A 20,194-nucleotide genomic window follows, 5' to 3' on the forward strand; every position below is an offset into this window, starting at 1 on the left:
TTTTTCTTTAGTATATAGTTAAAGCAAAAATGTCTTATAAAGTATTCTTAAGTTTTGTAGACAAAGCGTAAATGTTACTGTATATGTGCTGATCGTGGCAAAGGTTTACATTCTCATTCTAGTCTGGTTTTTACAATAAAATTAATTTTACAGAAAACACTTTTCTATTTTTATGTACTGACATATGCAATAAATTGATACATTAAAAGTGCTGTTAATGTCTTGTTCTAGTCTGTGGCCTGTCTTCAGTATGTGTACAGGAGTATTTTTGTATGCATGGTAACTGATCAACCTGAAAGTACCATTTTCAGTTACTCACTAAAACCAGAGCACGTGGAATAGACATCTGCATTGTTAGATGCGGCATTTGTGGAAAGCTATTACAGCAGGAAAAAACTGTATTACAAATATCTATTGCTAAGTTTTGTCACGTGTCTTCACTTTCAGGAAGTGTTAATAAGTAAAACTGATATGCAGTAGCTCCCCATCACTTTCTAATGCATTCTGCATTTCAAAACTTCTCTTTTATCTGGGAGACTGAGAGATGGTCTAAATAGTATGTCACTTAGGAAATACTTTTAAGTGTTTCTGACTAGGTTTACCACCTGCTGCTGGTAATATTTTAAATGTCAGTTTTAAATGCTATAATGGCACTCTAGCAGGTTTATAGTTAATTTAAGTAGCTGCAGCAGGTTACTTGGGCTGAAGCAATTTCTACTTTCTTATGGAGAAATGTGTAACTAAGCTTGTATCACCTCTGCTCCCATCCTGCGTGGTTAATGAGAAATACCCAGAAAATAAGGATTTACTGCTGTCTTTTCTAAAGCTGCAAAATGTGTGTCCTCTCCTGGATTACTGCAAGGCTTATAGTTCAATTTTAACCCAATACCTAGAAAACAGGGGTAGGTTCCTTCTTGAAAAGGAAGCAATGAAAGTAAAGGAGCAGCTCAGATTTGAGTACTTCATGTGAGTACTGCCCTTGAATGAAAAGCAGTTTGCTGTCTTGTGAACTGTGTCACTAAACCTTACTTGCATAGTGCTACTCTGAAGAATACAAGACTTGTATTTGCTTTTTCTTACTTGAAAATTGATAAGCAGCTGGGCTACAAAGTGCAACATAAACTGTGTCCCAGAATGTCTCATGATGTTATATTCATTTGCTTAGTAGATATGTATAGGCCTTCAGATCTGATAGGCAAAGGTAAAATACAGCGTTTGAATTTCTCTCAGAATTTGCAAGTACTGCTTAAATCATAGTAAACATTCATAAGGGCATATGAACATCTAAAATAAAATGCTGGAAATTAAACCTGAACCAAAGGCAGGGGATTTGCTGTCTGTTAAAACGGTCAAGTATAGGCAGGTAAGGTTTTGAGAAAATACTGAATCATCGGCTAAGCAAAAATTGTTTGCTCCAAAGATAGTGAACATGCCAGAGCTTTAAATCCTTTTGTTGGTCCCTATTCAGGGTCTTTGTTTTAGACTTTTTACAGAGTTCTGTCTCTGTAAGTAGATAAGGAAGATACACTGAATATTTTCTGGAAATGTTTTGAAAACCTTAATGTGATTAATTTGTTATGCTTCAGCTTGGGTCGGGACAGAGTAACTCTCCTGTGGCTTGAAAAACAGCAACTTTTCTTTCTCCGAAAGGCAATACAGCTTAGAGCAGACCTGGTTTTAATGTATCAGAACATGGTTTCACTCATAATAGTGGGAGATGCATCTTTAATAATCTTAATCAATGAGCTGAATAATGCGAAACTGCAAGGCTGCTGACATAAAATCTACGTGGGTTCACATACCAAGTTCAGAGAGATGTTGCCACTAGTTTTGACGAGCAACTAAGGAACAGATTTTGCTGCTTGAAGACAGAAAGAAAGAAAGGAAGTTCTACAGCTGTTTTGCATTATGCTTACATCTGGTGTGGGCTAATTATTTACAAAAATTCAAAAGGAAAGGTCAGGCAGAGAACCCTTCCCTTTCTGTCCATGGACAGTGTAGCAATTAGCTGCAGCTATGAAGAAATAATGCTATGATTTGAAAATACTTGGATCCCTGTCCTGTGCCTTTTATTAAAGGTTCACAGACCGTAGCAAAAGAAGAGTAGCCACTCCCACATGAAAGGCCATGGCTCCTTGTTTATTTTGCTACCATACAAATGCATTTTTAGGCCATGTGTGCAAAATCTGTCAAGTTGCATAGTGTCGAAGAGGTGGAGAAATGCAATACTCCATGTTGCTGGATAGCCAAGCCAGTGAGACTGTAAGAGAAGTGAGCTACAGATGTATGACAGAGCTCCTTTTTCCCTGTGCAGTAAGAAGGAATTGCTATAACATCATGGGGTTGGGGGGGGGGGGGGAAGGGGAGGAGGCTGGCATTAAGCTGCTGTGGTATATAAAGCTCATGTTTTCTTTTTATATTTTACATATTTTAAAAACTATTTCGTATTTCTTGTTGGTTCTGCTGCATACTTTGAAAGACACCTATAATAATTGCTTTATCTTCCTATGCCATTTCCTATTCTCTTTGAAAGCACTGTAATAACCATGTAAAAAGTAATGATGGCAGCAAGTCAGCTGTATATTTACTTTGTGTAGTATGCATGCCAGATTTGGACCCAAATTGTCTAGATGTCTAGAGAAATAAAGTCTTAGACAATAAGAATCAATGAAGCATGGCATGTCTAAAGTGTGCAGACATACTCATGTTATCCTAGGCAATTTTGAAATTAGGAGACAAAGAGAAAAGAATACCCTTTTGCTTCAGAAAAATCTCGTAGGATTTTTTTTTCCCCTTTTAAGAAAGTAATATATCATATAAGGCTTTAACTGTTAGTACATTACATCCTTTACTTGCAAGGTATTCAACAGCTTCCAGAAATTTGAGATAATAGGATGCAAGATACACAGCCACAGGAGCACAATATCCACAAATAGAGTGATTTTTTGATCTATATGTGAGGCACGAACTTACCTGCTTTTGCTACTGTGTAAATTGCAGTTAATGGCCAAAAGAGCTAATTAACTGCCCTTGAAGGGAATGTGTACTGTTTCAGAGGGCTGTCTGTGAATACTCTTAATACAGATAGCTGTAACAGCAGAAAACTCACACAGGATTTATTCTGATCTCCTCCAAAATAGTCCATCCATTTTGTCCATCTTCAGAAAGGACTTGAAATTAAGTGTGTTTAAAATGGAACCTTTGCTTATTCTTTGCTCTTCTATCTGTTATGCACTGTCTTGTGTAGTAAGGCAAGCTATCGTGGGCTCTTTCTTTTTGTAATAACCGCAGGGACCAGTTCCATTTTGTGGCTACTTCAGAAGTATGTGAAGTTGAACCTTTGCCACTGGAGGCGTACTTTTAGTATGGCCATTGACATTTGCCTGGATCTCTGGGTTGCAGCATCTGCACAACCTCCCTTTTAAAAACAGAACATTTGTTTTTAAATAAACTTTTACATTTCTTCAGTAAATTGTTTTTTCATCCAAGTCTTCATATTCAAATCATCTGCTTCTCTTTATATGTTAAACCTCATTATGAGATTTTCCTCCCCCTCAAAGAAGATGCATTTGTGGTTAAAGTACAGTACAGGATTTCAGGAAATCAAGAGTTCAGTTTCTGCTTCAACCACAAATTTCCTGTGTGATTGCTTACTATCTCTGCCTTGGTTCCCCGCAGATGTAGTGAAGATGTTTTACAACTTTGCAGGTTAGCAGGGCCCATCTTGATAATTTAATCTGATACGCTGCATAACGGAAATGAAGAAAATTAATTGCTTGCAGAAATTACAGGGTTTGTTTCTGCTGTAACATCCTGGAAGGTTTAACCAGCCTTGATTTTGTTCAAGAATCCATTTCCCTGAGTGAAACATTCTCGCCATTAGTGGTAATGGTTTTTTTTCTTCTTATTTTGAGTTTTAGGTAAAAGTTCGCTCTTTTTCCAAAAAGTAAAAGACTTGGTTAAATAAAATTCTTAGACTAGCCAAGGCATTTCTTAACAGTTTTCCTTGGCTAAATTAAAGAGGTCCCTTAGTCAGTCAACCTGAGTGTTCAACGTAGCTCATTCTTTGGGTTAAGGAGGCACTAAATGGTTGGATTCACTGTGTGTGCATGGATCAACTGTATTGTGCATGCAAAATAGGACCATATTTTCAGAATACCTTTATTATAAGGGTTTCTTCCTATTTGCATCCGGAGTTAGATGGCCAGGACTAGGTTTCTGCAGTTTAAAGCAGTGGCATTTTCTTTTTTAGAAATGGTTTGGAAAATGCTGCTTTGAACTGGGCTTGAAGTTGTCACTTGTTGCCCTAAGGTTTTACTGCAGGCATGTGTAGCGTAGCATGCATGTCTTGAGCCAAAACCAGGTAATACGGTACAAACTTTTGCAAAGGGGTTTTCAGGGAAGCTGGCCGGTAAAAACAGGCTGCTAACCACAAAGTGAATACCCTTTCCATGATGAGTTCTTTAGGCTTCTTATGTTCATTCCAGATTTTTGTTCTGAACCCTTTTCACTGTTCAGTTTTGGCAGTCATAACTATATGCATACAGCTTTGTCGATACAGCAGCACGGTTACTGTTACCTCTTATTTTTGCTTAATATGTTGCTCCAGCTTAGCTTAGGTATCCAAATCTTAAACTTTCATTTCAAGGATTAAGTTCCACTGAGAGCTTGTGTTCATCTGGAGTCAACACCCTCCCATGTCTGCTAATGGAAGGCTAATCTGAGCACTCCTTAGTCTTCTTTAGTCATACCTTAGTTTAAAACACAGAAGAAACTGCATGTGTGTTCATCTTACTGACTTTGCTTTAAGCAGGTTCAGGACTACTTTGCAGCTCTGCCAACAAGAGGAATCATGAGGACAGTATGTTATGACAAGACATAGTGGCAAGCATCAAGGCATCGACTCCACACTCTAGGCTCTGCAACTAGCATGGGGTTTTTTGTTTGTTTTTTTAAGCAATTTTTCTGAGTTTTTACTTCAATGCAATTAGTAGTCCGCAATTTACTGAAGCTTCATTTGATTGTGTTAAAATGGAAGTTGTTCAACTAAGTGTATTTCTAGGCAATTCATGTTGTTTTTCATGATTGCTCTCTCACTGTCATTATTGATTGTTCCACTATGTTTTTGTCATCACAAAAGTTGTCTAAAATTTTATTTTCTTTCAAATCACTTAACTGCTTATGAAACTATAGAACAACACAAGGTTGCAAACAGAGTGATGTCTTTGATACTCAACTAGAAATACCCGTTGAATTTAACAATTTGCGATGTGTGGGCTGTTCTGATTTTCCTCATCTCCCCTTTGAAATTCTCATTTATCAGAATGATAAGCAAGGCAAAGCCAGATGTCTTACAGGAGTCTGTGTCACTACAATTATTTTGTCAGCCCAAATAATGACCCCATTTAAAGAAGGTGTGGAGGCTGGGAACAGTCTATTTTCTCTAGAAGCGACTAGAGGGATGCTAATTATATACCTGTCTGTTATTTTCTTGTATGTTAATGACCACAGAGACGTCACCGGCCAATTGTTTCTCAGTATTCCTAGATAGCTAGTTGATAACTTTCATTCTTTCCCTTGGTTTAATTTTCTTAAATAGCACTTCTTTTCCAACTGCCATATTATTTTATTTTTGGAACAGTCAGTACTAGGCTGGTAATGTTCTGATGTCTAGTGATAGTTCAAGGCATGTCTGCTTAGTTCTAATAATTGCTTATTCTGTTCCAAAAAACCTACCTTAGTTCATCTTACATTTCCTTCAAAATGCAGCCCCATTTACACCTTAACTTAGCCTTGAAAATAGGTACAGAAATGGTATGGTATTCTGCTCTTATTCCACCCTGCACTGGTTTCTGCATTGTTTCTCCCAGTATGTACGTGCCTTCTAAGGGCATGTTAAGGTACATGGTATAATTTTTTTTTCCTCTGCATTTAGGAGAAGAATTACTTGTCTGTGCAGAATATTGGGTGGTTGCTAGAGGCAGCAAAGTAAGGAAATGAGTACCTTGCATCACAACGGAAGATGATAAAGCTTATAATAACCCTCAATTTCTCATAGTTTTAAGAAACAGCAGTGGGAGAGGCTACGGAAGTTGTTACTCTATTGTTGCTCCTTCTTCTTTCTCCTTCCCAACAGAATCAACTTGAGCTGAACTACTCTGACAAATGTTGCCATCAGGATTCATTAAACAGTATTCAGACAGACCTGTAAAAGTTCTCTCTCTTGCAAAGATAAAGTTTACTTACACGGTAAAAAAATATAGATTCCAGTGGGGGGGTTGACTTGTTGATTTTAGCCCTAACTGTGATGCTTTTTGATCTTTTTTTTTTGTCCTAGACCACTGAAACTTTTAACAAAGGAGTAAACTTTAATTTTGTGTGAGAAGACAATGCAAAAAGCATATGAACATGTTTGGGATATTTAGGTAGCCTTGCTACTGCAGAGAAGAAAGGAATGCCTAATGCAGGATTTTAAGATGAAAGGACTAGTAAAATCTTAAAAAGATGAGCTTAAGCCAGACACTCAGGATTCACCTGAAAAACTTAAGTATGCATGTTTAAAGTTTGTTGGGTTTTTTTAAATTCTCTAAATGTTATTTTCCTTTTATATTCCTCTGCCCTTCCCCCCATTCTTATTTTCCCCTCTCTTATTCTTTCCCATCCTCTAGTTTTCACCCCTTCTAGTTCCCCCTCCTGCCCGAAGTTTCCTCTCCCCACTTCTCTGTGTCCCCTTTTGCATTAATCCAGGTCCTTGAATTCTGTAGAGAAACTACATTTTTTAGATGAGTTTAATAAAAAGTCATCTGTTTTCCAGCTAGCATGATGAACAGAACTGCAGAAACTGCAACGTCATACAGTTGAGAAACCAGTAATTTGTTACTCATACCTGGGAATATTTTTCACTATAGTGTTTAGGAAACCACAAAAAAATTTGTTTGAACAGATTGTCCCCTCTGTAGGCATGTAGGCATTTTAGATATGAATATCTATATTAATATATATGCTATAATGTACATCTATATACCTACACACACACAGAGGCACACGCATTGTCATACGTGTATGTCTTTTAAGTAGCACTGGATGATATGCTGCCAGGAAACTTTACATTGTTTCTGCACTTCTAGATAAGGCTCTAAATTACCAGTGGTACCGGCTGTGCCTAAAGTTAAAGATAATGGAAACTGTAATAGCAAGCTGCACATACATAAATAGTTGAAAGTGAAAGGAGGAAGATAGATTGAGCAAGCAGCTCATGAGAAAGTATTCATTTCCAAAATGCAGCACAGAAAGAAGACAACTAAACGGAGACTGAATCTTAGATGTTCACTCTGTACATTAAGTTTAATGGTTCTATCAACAGCTTCATATGACAGGAAATGATCTGGGCGTTTTGTTCACTTATTCTGGATGCCCTTAGTTTCAGAGAGCAACTGGTAACATGGATTGCACCTCGGAAGGGGACAGCTGAACTCTCCCTCTGGCTTTAGTGAGGAAAGAGCAGCGATGAAATCCGTGGACTGTGTGCACGTCATCCAACAGAAGGATACCGCCTCCTCTCCCTCTGCCCCCCCTGGTGCTGCTTCAGGCACCACGGGACTTTTTTCTGTCACATACCTGTGGCTTGCAATGCTCCTGTCCTCTTGTCTTGCAGCAGTGTCTTTTTACCATGTTATCATCCTGAAAACAGAACTAGAAGCTCTGCGCAACGAGCTGATCAACAGGGTCCAGGCAAGGTCTCCGCTAGACCGGCCACCCGTGTCCCCCGATGAAAATAAAGCGGGTACCCCTGTTTCTTCCTTCCTGCAAGTGTCTGCAGCTGGCGCCAGGCAGGTAAGCTGGAGGGGTGGTTTTTGACTTGCAGGGGATGTGCAAATGTGAGGCTGCTTTCACTGGCTGTCGCTTCTCCCCGTTAGGCGAACAGGCTTCCTGGTCCTGGCCCAGCTGAAAGCTTCCAAAAGGAAATCTGGAACGGGAGCAGAAACAGGGGGAGAAGGTCTGTTGTCCACACAGAAGAAACAGGTAAATAGCAGCTGGTGGACTAGGTTGGGATGCCACAGTTGGATACTGACTTGAGAAAAGCAGCAGTGCTTGACTGCAGTCTTCTCCTGTCAGCCGATCCGTGTTCCCAGAGCCCATTAAGGTTTTTACAATTATTGCTGAGTGAATGGTGTTAACTGTAGGTATCTTCTCTGAAAGGTTACCATGCTGTTTAAGATACCAGCTATTCATGCTCTCTGCATGAAGTTCAGATATCATGCATATCTGAACTTTGAACTTTGGATCCCAAATCTGCTTCTTGTAACAGAGGTATTTCTCGATGATGCAGTGGAGTTGAGTAAGGCAACTCTAAATTCTTCAGATTGTGAACTGCTCGATTCTAAATCCATCATTCTCAGTTCAGGGTAATGCCTGACTTGTTTCTCTCTGATCAATATTAGGGAGGGAAAGTTGTTATTAAAAATGCCAAGTCATTTTTCTGGGAAAACATGCTCATCCTAAAAGAGAGAAGTAACAAGAAATCTCCTTAACTTTAGGGAAGTAGGAGCTTTCAAAGAGAAAGGCTGGTTTGTACCTGTCAAAAGAGGCAGACTACAAGGAATTCAGAACTTTAGCATCTTTTCTGCATTAAAACAATCTATTAATATAATTAGCAAAACTAATAAAGGCATGCCTATCCAGTAATAATTTTTTATCATGGCCTTTTTAAAAGGTGCTAGAGAGAACACTGATGACTGTGCTCCATGAAAGACATCTGATGTGTATTATGATGTTGGAATTTTAATGGGATATATTTGTCTCCTTTGGGGATAAAATGTCTACATTTTTTTCTTTTTCTCTTTCCAAACACAATGATGCCAGATAGGATGAAGTATAGAATTTTATTATAACAATTTGCACACATACTCTAATTGCAGAGTAACAAAATGTTCCTGAGTTGCTAAATCAGTTCAGTCCTCATATGGATACTTTTAGATTGTTTTAACTCATGAAAGCTGATATCTTAAATTATTAATTGATGAAGTTAATATGGAGTAATCTGTAGGTAAAGACTAAATCAGACTTTGCTTAAAATGTGCTTTTGATTGACTAATTAATGTGAAATGTATTTCTCTTAAGCTTCAGCAAGCTAAATGAAATTTAAGTTCTAGAGTATAATCGCTCTACTTACCTCCAAGTCTCTCAAAAGAGAATATTCATTTAGGACATCACCCAAAATCCATAGGTTTAAATGCGATTTATTCTATTTCATTAATAATCTTTGGTTCAGGGTCTTGGCTAAGAGTGATTTCACAAACAGGACTAAGGACAAGATTGCTTAAATTGTATTTCTTGTAGCCTGTTTCTTATCACAGGATCCACAGAGCTTCCCTCTTCTCCCCACTCTAGCATCTCCCAAATAATAACTAGTGATCTTTTACACCTAAAGTACAAGTATATTCAAAAATAAGGAGGCATGTCTTTTTTTAAAATGAATGTTATAGCATCAGCACTCTGCAAGTTATTCAGTTCCCTTTGCAGTAGCTTTCATCTTTATTCTTACTGCTATTTGAGGGTGTATGGAGGAGAGGAGGTTTTTGGTTGTGCTTCTGGCAGATGTAAGATTGTTCTCATCAGGTAGCCACCTCTGATTATACCTATTTTTCTTTCTTCACGTAGAATTCTAATTAAGCTACTTATTTCTGTAAGCTTTTTTTTTTTAAAGATACAGCTGGCTTTAAAATGGTTTAGGATGGATAACAGAAAGCACAGAATACGAACATTCATTTAAAAGGGAAAAGCTACATAGATTGACCTGCTACAAAACTGTTTTCTAACACAACCATCATATTTTTGTACATAAAAAAGAAAAAATGTAAATTACAAATCTTGCACTTATAGAAAAGGTCACCTGTTAGACAGGGTTACCTTTCTGCCTGCTCTAGTTACACAAATTAAACTTGTCAGAGTTCAGTAGGATGTTACATTTTCTCAGATCAGACTTTACTGATGACCATGAACCTACTAGTCAATGTCAAATGTTGTTTTAGCAGAGTGAGTGAGAGAACCTGGTGTTGTTCATGGTGCTGAATCCTGTCTGTTACTTGGTCATGTACACACAATTACTAGCTGCGCATTTTGATCTTCTCACATCCATTTCTGGGTACTGGAATCCCGGCAGCCTCCAAATCGTCCTGCAGATGCACTGCGCTCATTCTGGTATGATGGCAGATAAATTAGGGTATTGAGTGAGGTGCCTTGTTCTTGTCCTATTTCTGTTTGCTTCAACAAGGTCTCAAAGCAGAGTCTGGTCTCATAATTAGTTGTTGACCCATAATTTCACTTTAACATGGACCAATTCCTTAGACAGTGAATATTTGAAAATGTCACTGATACACAATTGCTTCTCATCAGAGAGCAGAAGTAAAATACAGAACCATTATTTTGTTTATAAATAAAGTTGTGGTTCAATTCTGTTTTCTTTTTAAACTTTAATTATTAATTTCCAGAAATGGATGCCCCATGATTCTTTTTAGGCCCAGCACAGCCCTTCTTGAACATATAGAAATTCCATTTTAATTTTTTTTTCTATTTGCTTGATGTTGTGTGCATAACAGTGGCCATGAATTAGAATTTTAATTTAAATGACAGTTGAATGAAAATGGATCTAACACAATGTTGTTTTTTCATAGTTTTATGGGGTATGCATTTGTCTGTGTTCATGCATAAAACTATTAGTCATCAGTAGTTGCATGTACATTTTGTGTCTTGAGAAAATTTCCAGCTCAAGCAGGTTGAAAAGATGGGTTTCAAGCATCAATTCCAAATTCAGCTGTACAGTTAACCGTCAAAACCAGAGTTCTTGATACAATGAGTAGGAGTTAACGGGTGATTTTGAAAGGTACATATTAATACGCAGGCAGATAGATCATCTAACCACTTCTGGCAAATGTCATATCAGGACATGTAAGAACAGATATAATTTTTCTTATTTGTCTTTCTATTTATAAATTTTGCCTGTAGAAGAAAATTGCTACGCAACAAAAACCTCTCCTGAATTTTATACCCTGGTTACAATTATTGATTGCCTTGCCTGTGCGTTTCTCTCTAAGATGTATGTGCACTTGAGTCCAGGAACAAGATATATGTTCCATTACCTAAGTCAGTTCAATGTACAAATGTCAAGTTTCATTCACACGTTCTCCCTGTGCCTCATTCTGGTCATTATTGTGGGATTCTGATTCCCATGGCCAACTAGGGAGATGAGCATCAAGCCTTCTGTAAACTCAAGTTCAGCCGATGTTCTGCTGTGATCAGATTGGAGCACCCATGGACTGTATTTACTTTGGTGTATTGAGGTTACCCATCTCAACCAGTCTGATTGTGTGTATGGAAGGAACTGAGGAGAAATTCTAAGTAATTCCATGAAGCAGTGAAACAGGCTAATGTGGCATGTGACTTGGCAATTTTTTTTTACTAATGGTTCCCAGGTTCTACCCCAATATCGGTTGTGTTCACAGGAAAGAACTATTGCCATGCAAGTGTGGCGTATAAGTTGTGAGAATTTTGCTATTGTTCTTGGTATAATTGCCTTACTGGCAAATTGGTACATTTGTTGGTTAGAAGTGTTTTGACTCTGGATGTTGTTGTTTTAGATCTCTGTGATAGAGGGACAGCAAGAACTTTTACAAGTGGAACTTGACTTTAGCAATCTTTTAATGAAGAAACCTAACTTTTTGTTCTAGTCTAAACAAAGGCCACATATAAAATTCCCTCACCAAATATTCAAAATACTTCTTATTTTAATATTTGAAGAGGGGAAATATAAAAGTTCTCTTAACAAAAAAAAAAAAGAAAAGGCCTACTTCTTGAAAAGATATGTTATTCTTTTTTGTTTCTGCTGACAACAGGCTAACTCAAAAGGAAGTAGGCCCTTCTATGCGAAAGGGTAGAAAATTACTTGATACAATGCTTGCAATTTTACATGAAGAATACCACTTACTGAATGAATGAATCAGTGTTGCATATTATGCAGAACACTGTGCAATCAAAAACACACAAAATAGGCTCTAATTTTTAGAAACAATATTTGGCTTTATACTGTATAATAGAAGTCTACATAAGGTGTTCCTAATTCTTAGTAAATGATTTCTTTGTTATTCTCATTGTAACATGTTACTGGTAATTCTGTTAAGGTCAAAATAATGCTACCGATACTTTGAAGATATTTGTTAGATCTAAATCATATCTGTAACTATGATGAAGCCATTTTAATGCAGGGACTGATTTAATCCATGATTAATGCTGTATAAAGGCTTCTTAATTAAAAAGCCCCAAATTAACCAGCACAAGCAAAAAGTAAAAGAAGATCTCTTGTGATGAGAAATGAAGAAGTTAAGGGAAGAACTACTGCAAATTGTTCAAGAACAGGCATATAATTTATAAACTGAATTATATAGTGTTTAAGTATGTTTCAGGAAGTCTGCAGAGAACAAATCTAGACCAAAGAAGGAACCTAAACAAGCAGGTCTGGTTTTTAATGTTCAGGTTTTTTGCTTGTTTGTATTCCAGCAGAAATTGAGATAGATGTCTCAGGCCTCAGATATTGAAACTTAAAAATTTATTCATGAGTTCACAGATAACAAACTTGAAATTTTGTTTGGATTGAGTATGAAGTTAGATTGCAAAATATTAAAATTGTTATTCAAGTTAAATAATACAAAAACTTGCATGGGACGGCAAATTTGATTTTATCAATATCAGGTCTTAAATCATGCAAATATGCAGAAGGCTGTGTTCCTATGCTCCTGCAAAAGCTAGCTTTTTTTTTTTAAATTGTGGTTACATTGCTCAACCGGTGGAGAACACATCCCTTTGTGTGCTGGCTGTGGTTTATAAAGGCATCAGGAGTCACTAACTTCTTCAGAATTGTCTGTTCTGTTCATGGAAGAAGAGAGATTCTGAAATGTTCTTCTCCCCATCCACACCCTGCAGAGTGCTTAAAATCAGAAAAAGGACAAGAGGACGGGGCACACTTTGTTGTTCTAAATACGCTCTGTTTTATACAGTTAGACCTCATGGTGACATTCAGTCTAGATATTTTTACACATCTTCAAGATGTATTTTACAAATCCTGTATTCTGCTTGCATTATTAATTATTAAAAAATACTTTAGACTACAAACCTGTTGCTCAGGTTTGATTTACACTGGGCTGAAGGGCATTCAGGTAGAGCTTTTGATTTATTCTGCTAAATACTGATAGTAACTATTCAACACATATTTCATAATGCATATTTTCTTGACATTGTACTTCAGGTAAGATTTAGGTACTTCTTGGAATAGAATTGCTAACATTTCTTAACCATGTTAACTTTTTACTGAAAATCCCTGTTAATTTACCCAGAAATTATACTCTGTATATCCATATCTTCTCCTTAATAGTAGTGTTGTTTACTCTGCATTTGTTTCAATGAATTACTTAATTTTAAGCATGTATGTAGTTCTACTGAGGTCAAAGTGAAGTGCTCATATATACTGGAAATAGTTATGTGTCAGTCTTGGCTTCTGAACATTTTTTGAAGCATGTTGTTGTTCAATCCCTCAAACACTTTGTTAGATATTATTTGTTCTTTGTGGCTTTAGGTAAAACGGACACTGTTCTAATTTCTGTTCTCTTTATCATCATGAATGACACTGCTGTATCCATACTTCCCCATGAAGAGCAAGCTTACTATATTCTGTGGAGCCTTATTTCTCTCTGCATACACTAAAAAAAGAGACAGTGAGATTTTTTTAGAGAATACATGTAGATTTGATATCTGTAGAATAAAGGAGAGTTGGTTTGTATTTTAAGAAGATGGAAAAGATCTCAGACTGTACTGAAGTTGCTGATTTTAGTTACTGTGTAGCAGTTCTCAGCATTGATGACTAGTACTTCAATGCTGCAAACAACTGAAACATAAATCCAGACTTTCAAACCGTGAATCAAGATAGTTTCAAGAATGTCAATCAAGTTTGCAGAGCAGGTTTAACAAGAGTTGCTAAAGTAGCCACAACTTTCACTGCTTGTGGGTACTCAGCTGGATGGCGGCTGGTTAGTGTGAAACATAACAAATCTCCTCTTGTTTGGTTAGTGGAAAATCCAGTGGCCACACTAACGAGTGCTTTTAAAAGCAGGAATGAAAATTTTGAGTTAGCTTACTGAAATACTAAGGAATCAGCAAATTCCATTCACTAGGAAGGCACTTTGCTCCAAAGGAGAGAAATGAATACCTTGTGAAATAAATTGTCTGATGTGCTTTGTTGTGTGACTCCAGAAAAGACACATTTTGATTTTATTTGGAAGCTTCTTTTTCAGAAAATTCTGTCGCTCGCAACTGTGATAGAAAAATGGTTAAAGTATGATACCTTTTTTGATTTTGTGTTGGCTTGGTTTTTCTGTTCCTTATCAGAAGGCAGAGAATTCACATGCCTTTACATTCTTGGTTTGAAAATCTGTAGGTTTTGGCACATTATTGATGAGTATTAGTAGAATTCAAGGACACGTTCCAATGTAGGAGACGGGAGCTGGCAGGATAGTGTTCCCGTTACCGTAAGTAGGGCTCACAGGTTGTGTGATCATTGTGACATTGGAGCGTTCCCAGACACGCGCTTGAATCTTTGTCCACTGCCAGTTGGCACCACTGAGTGCTGGTGACCATCCAGACCTCTTCTGGTATTTGCAGGCAGGGCCCCTTGGAAAGGAGACTTAGATACAGAGAGAGGCTGCTTTCTACTCAGATCCTCTCACTATCTGCCGTGCAGCAAAAGGTTTGTGCTGTGGGGCAGTGGTTGCACGCGTGGGTACCACTGGCAGATGTAGAAACAGGATCCCATGGAGTAGGGCAGTGCCCATTATAGCAAGAGTGGCCAAATCTGACTCACAACCTTCTTACCTGAAAAGAGGTAAACAAAAATGCAGTTTCAACAATCCGCAGCAGAATTTTCTTCTTTTGGCTCTTAGTATGTTCACTTGGTTTCTGTCAAGTGCAGTAAATGTTACTACTCTGTTTTCCAACCTTCAAAGTAGCACTAGAACCAGCTGTTTTCATTAAAATCTGCTCTGAGGAAATGCAATTATCCTCTTTTTCTTTTATCCTGTTCCCTGACATTTATGCTTAGCAGATGTTTTTACAAAATCTTTGTTTCACTTGCGAGCCTATATTTTAACAATCTGCAATATTTTTCTCTGATCAAACTCCTAGTTTCTCATTAGTGTCGCCAGTCTCTACAGTTTTGAGTAACACATCAGTTTTGACAGGTACTAAGCTATTTGTTATGTGTGCATTAATTTGCTAACAGTTATCTCTGTATCTTCCCTCTTAGTCTCACTATAGGTTGATTGAGTGTGGGTATCTGAAAACATATTGAAAGTGCATATATATGGATTTTGAGAATTTATTTTGAAAGTACCATGTAACCAGTGTATATGACTAGTATTTTACAGCAACTATGACTGGAAACTAATTTCTTTAAATAATACAGTAAACATCATTAGAAAATCTGACATCTGTCATAGCTGACAGGGTTGGAGTTTTTTTGAGCTTTTGCTTAGAAAATTAACAAGGCTAGTTGATCTGATGACACCAGCTCATTTGACTTACTGCTACTTTTTTCAATTATATTAGGATCAGATATTAAAACAAGCAAGTATTACTTGTGCTACTACCTGAGGCCTCCTGCTTAGCTGCATGATCTCTGAAAGTGATCTAGTACGTGTTGCGGTATGAATTTTGTTTTGGCACATTTGAGTAAGATTGATGTTAAAATCAATAGATTATGTTTTCAAATAAGTGGTGAGACTGAGAGACCTGTCCTTCTTTCTTATTTTTTTAAAGTAGTTTCAAAAGCTTACTCTATTCCATTACTGATTTACATTTCTTTGTTTTCAAAATGCTTTCACTTTGCAGTGCTGCAGGCCTGCTTGCAACTGATCGCTGACAGCAAAAGTGATATCCAACAGAAAGGTAAGGATATGTTCCATGATTTATAGCTAACTATTCCATGTATTAACTCTTCCATCCAATTTTATCTAACTTCAAAGCAGTAACTGAGTTATGTTGCTGAATTAAAAAAAAAAAAAAGAGGTCCCTGCATCTGGACAACTCTTGCAACTATCCTCTTTTCAGTGGGGAAATCCAGCTAGGGAGACTGGAAGTCCTGACTAGAAGTCAGCTTTCTTAATTTTTGGCAGACGAAAATGAATAAAGTAACTTTTCTTTCTGATTACCCCAAAATTATTGTTTCTTTCAGATGATTCAAGCATTGTCCCTTGGCTTCTGAGCTTTAAACGTGGAACAGCTCTGGAAGAACAAGGAAATAAAATAGTGATCAAAGAAACAGGATATTTTTTCATATATGGCCAGGTGAGAAAGCTCAATTTACTTTAGCATCTGACTTTCTAAAGGTTTTTTAATGTCTCCATACAATATGCTTGAGGTCTGCACCTCTTCATTCTGTAGGTTTTATATACGGATACAACATTTGCTATGGGACACCTAATACAGAGGAAGAAGGCCCACGTGTTTGGTGATGATCTCAGCTTGGTGACATTGTTTCGTTGCATCCAAAATATGCCACAGTCTTATCCGAATAATTCTTGCTATACTGCTGGTAAACATCTACGTTTTCCTTTTCTTTGTTTGCAAATAAACTGTATCAAATAAATAGAATCTGTAGTTGGGTGATTGAGTATTGTGGCAGTTGTAAAGAAAATAGACTGCATTCATGGATCTGGTTAATTGCAACATTACAGAATACTTTCAAAAAATACAGTTTTGTAGAAAGTGTTGGCAGTTGGAGGGTATGCATCTAACTTAGGTGATCTGAACAATTCCCTTCTCTTCATTGAGTATATAATGTGGTTAGATACTTCGGTGCTTTCAGTTAGATGCCTGAAGCAGACAAAAGTACATACTGTCTTTATTGAAGAACTCAGTTTAACTTAGGGGTTAAATTCCACATTTAGTTATCCGAATAAAATATTTAGGACCTATGTTCTGCTTTAAAAAATCTTATATGATTTTTAGCCACTCAATTTTTGTGTACTTTACTGTGGGATTTCCAAAGATATTTCTTACCAGCTTAAGTCTCTACTTCTTATAATGGCTACTACTGTTTTATTCTTTGGTTAGATAAAAAATAGTTAATTCCTATAAGGAGCTCTTTCTGACTGCACAAATTAGAAACACCAAAAGAAAGACCAAGTAAAATATTTAATGCAAGTCCAGCAGCCTCAATGCTCAATATATGTATATTCCTGCAGTAGCATTTAAGGAATTATTGTCAAGGACTATTAAACCTTGTTCGGTAGCTCTTATCTGTCTGTCTTTCCCCCTTAATGGTGGATTTGAGGGGTTTCTCTTTTGTTATTTTCCAGCAAGATCTGTGTGAATAAAAACTATCCATCTTTTTTTTCAATGCCTTATAAAAAAGTGGGTGACACTGAGTGATGGAGTTGACTGTTGGCAAGTAATGGTATTAAACAAATGGGCTGGGGAAGGAAGCTAATTTTTTTTCCAAATAAAAATAAATTAGCTACTTCCTCCTGGCAATTGAGGCTGTCCAAACATTTTCTTTAACTTTCTGCACCCACACATTCTGGCATCATAACCACCTTCAATTTCATCTATCCTTTTATTTCCCCCTTGTATTACTCCCCCCCCCCCTTTCTTAAGTAGGATCTCTACTCCATCCTGCCACTTCACAGTTCCTGCTTCCCAAATTCCCACCCTTCTGCTTTCACCTGGAAAAAACAAATCTCACCACAGTATCTCATGCTGTTGAGCATGTGTCACAGCAGATGTTAGATGTGCTCTGAGCTCAGTGACTGCAACTTGAAGGCGAGGTGCTTTTGATTATGACATCAGCTGATGTGCGGCTGGCAGGAAGCAGACTTTTGTGCTCTGCACTTGCAGTGGATCAGATGATGTCTGGTAACTTCATTTGGTTGGTAAAGCTCAGGAGACCTCCTCCAGAAGTGTGGGAACAGAGCGGTCTAGGACCAGCAATACCCAGTGCTGACCTTGACTGTCGCATCACCATAACATGAGGAATCTGGGTACACCACTGTTACAAATTTTTGCAGCATTTGCTTAAGTGAACTGTGACATGCTGAGTGCAGAGTGGAAAGTAGGTCCAGCTCCACAGAGGATGTTAAGTGTCAGCTTTGGATAGGCTGCAATTTGTAAGATCGTGCCTAAAGATAAAAAAGCACACGTCACAAGTAACAAGCCATGCTTATATTTGAAAGATGACGTGTAATGACTTTTTGAATACCATTTATGAAAATAATGTATTTGAATTATTAACTTAAAAATATTCCGAATCTTTTGCCAGGCATTGCAAAATTAGAAGAAGGGGATGAACTTCAACTTACAATACCACGGAGAAAGGCCAAAATATCCTTGGATGGAGATGGTACTTTTTTTGGTGCAGTTAGACTCCTCTGAAGCCCTTAACTTCTCTTATTATGCTTAATGCAGTTTTATTCTTTTCCTATGCCTCTGTCAGAAAAAATATTGAATTGTAATAAAGCTGCCAATTCAGTCTCTCCCCATCCACCACCACCTTCTGAGAACTTTTCTTCGGTTTAATAAGTGAACCCAAAACAGGAAACACACCAGACATACTTGTGAGATACAACCATCATGTGATTACCAGAAAGCCAATTTATTTTAGACAATGGGAAGCTCTAAATAACAACTGTAAAGCAATGCTTTTTTGGCTTTGAAACTAGTTCTTGTCCATAAGGCAAATCAAAGAAGGAGTTGAGCATAAGGTATGGCATGAACAGGACCATTGACTATTAAGTTATTATCCATAATTGAAAAGGAAAACTAAAATACAAGTACATCTTAGATTTGCTTTGTTTCATCAATAAAATATTTGAAGTATAAAGTATGGGGAAGAAACATCAAACAGTAGATTCCTCATCACAAAATGGAGGTGTCAGGTGGGTTCTGGGTTTTTGTTGTTTTTTCTTTGACACCAAGATTTTGGGGAAGGAAAAAGTCTAAATGCATGGGACAGTGAAAAGTCCAAATGTATGGGATAATGAACACAAACTCCTTAGAAATATACAGAATAGTAGCCACTGGCTTACTCCTTCCCTGTGAACAAAAGGTGCATAAATTACTAAAATGTGTTAGTGTTTACTAATTAGAAGTAGTCTTACTGGAAAAAGGACATGTAAGATGCTTCAACAGCTCAATCTTCAAAGCATTGCTATTCACCAAGGAATATGTGTATACTTCTATGTAAGCAAGGCAGGGATAGAAAGAAACATGGTGAGATTAGACACAGTACAGTAGGTGGAATTGGATTTCTGGCTTCATATTTTCTGCAGTCATATATATATGTTGTGTATATATATACAGTATGTATATGTGTATATATGAAAGTATGTACACACACATATGTAAGCCTTTGAAACTTGGGCATATAATTTTATCTTCTTTTGAATAGTTTATCCAATGGAAATATTACTGCATACATATTTTTTTGTATTTTTCTTGCTTTTTGCTATGATCGATTCTATGCAATATAGTAAAAAGAAAAATCCAATAAACCTGGAACCAGTCATACAACTAAGAAAATACATTTGTATCCCAGAAATCTGGGCTCAATCCCTAGGTTAACGATAGGCTTTTTCTGCAGTTTTGAATATATTGCTCAACTCTGTTTTACAAAAAAAATCAAACCCATAGAAAGACTAAACAGATGTCTTTTTCTCTTTTCTTTTGTGTGTCCGCTTTGTTCAGTAGGTAAGATTTATGTCTTTTTTATCCCAAGAATCCATGTGTATTGTGTGGTCAAGGTAATAGCGTGGTAATAGTGTGGTCAAGACTTCTAGGAGCTATTGTAATACAAACATTGAATACTTATTCCACTGATCATTGAAGTATTGAAGTGCTACTGGAATAGATAAAATAAATAATAAAACCCACAGTAATGAACTGTACTTAATTTGAAAATATTTTTTAAAGTTGAGAATTGTGTCATATAAGCCTGTTTAGTAAAGAAAAAACGCTTTGTATATTGCAGTCTCCTCGTCTGTTTTTATAAATTGTGCTGATTTCGTTGAGTTGTTATGGTAATAGAAAATAAATAAAAAAGATTTGGAGCTAGGAATTAAGAACTATGGTAAACTAATGAAACAATTAATTCAACTTC

At 37.0% G+C, this 20,194-nt stretch overlaps 1 protein-coding gene across 1 annotated transcript; it reads left to right on the plus strand.

Moving 5' to 3' along the window:
* The first annotated feature begins 7,506 nt into the window (after window positions 1–7,506).
* TNFSF13B (TNF superfamily member 13b) lies at window positions 7,507–18,471 on the plus strand. Its single transcript, XM_009820544.2, has 6 exons — window positions 7,507–7,833; window positions 7,917–8,022; window positions 15,931–15,987; window positions 16,274–16,386; window positions 16,483–16,633; window positions 18,359–18,471. Exons 1-6 carry the CDS (start codon window positions 7,507–7,509, stop codon window positions 18,469–18,471), a joined length of 867 nt encoding a protein of 288 aa, XP_009818846.2.
* The last annotated feature ends 1,723 nt before the right edge of the window (window positions 18,472–20,194 follow it).

Source organism: Gavia stellata, chromosome 1, assembly GCF_030936135.1.
Source record: "Gavia stellata isolate bGavSte3 chromosome 1, bGavSte3.hap2, whole genome shotgun sequence".
NCBI classification, from domain to species: Eukaryota; Metazoa; Chordata; class Aves; order Gaviiformes; family Gaviidae; genus Gavia; species Gavia stellata.

Coding starts and splice junctions, on each gene's coding strand:
- TNFSF13B (XM_009820544.2), top strand. CDS start 7,507: ATGAAATCCGTGGACTGTGTGCACGTCATCCAACAGAAGGATACCGCC. Junction 15,988..16,273: donor AAGTGATATCCAACAGAAAG/GTAAGGATATGT, acceptor TGTTTCTTTCAG/ATGATTCAAGCATTGTCCCT. Junction 16,387..16,482: donor ATTTTTTCATATATGGCCAG/GTGAGAAAGCTC, acceptor TTCATTCTGTAG/GTTTTATATACGGATACAAC.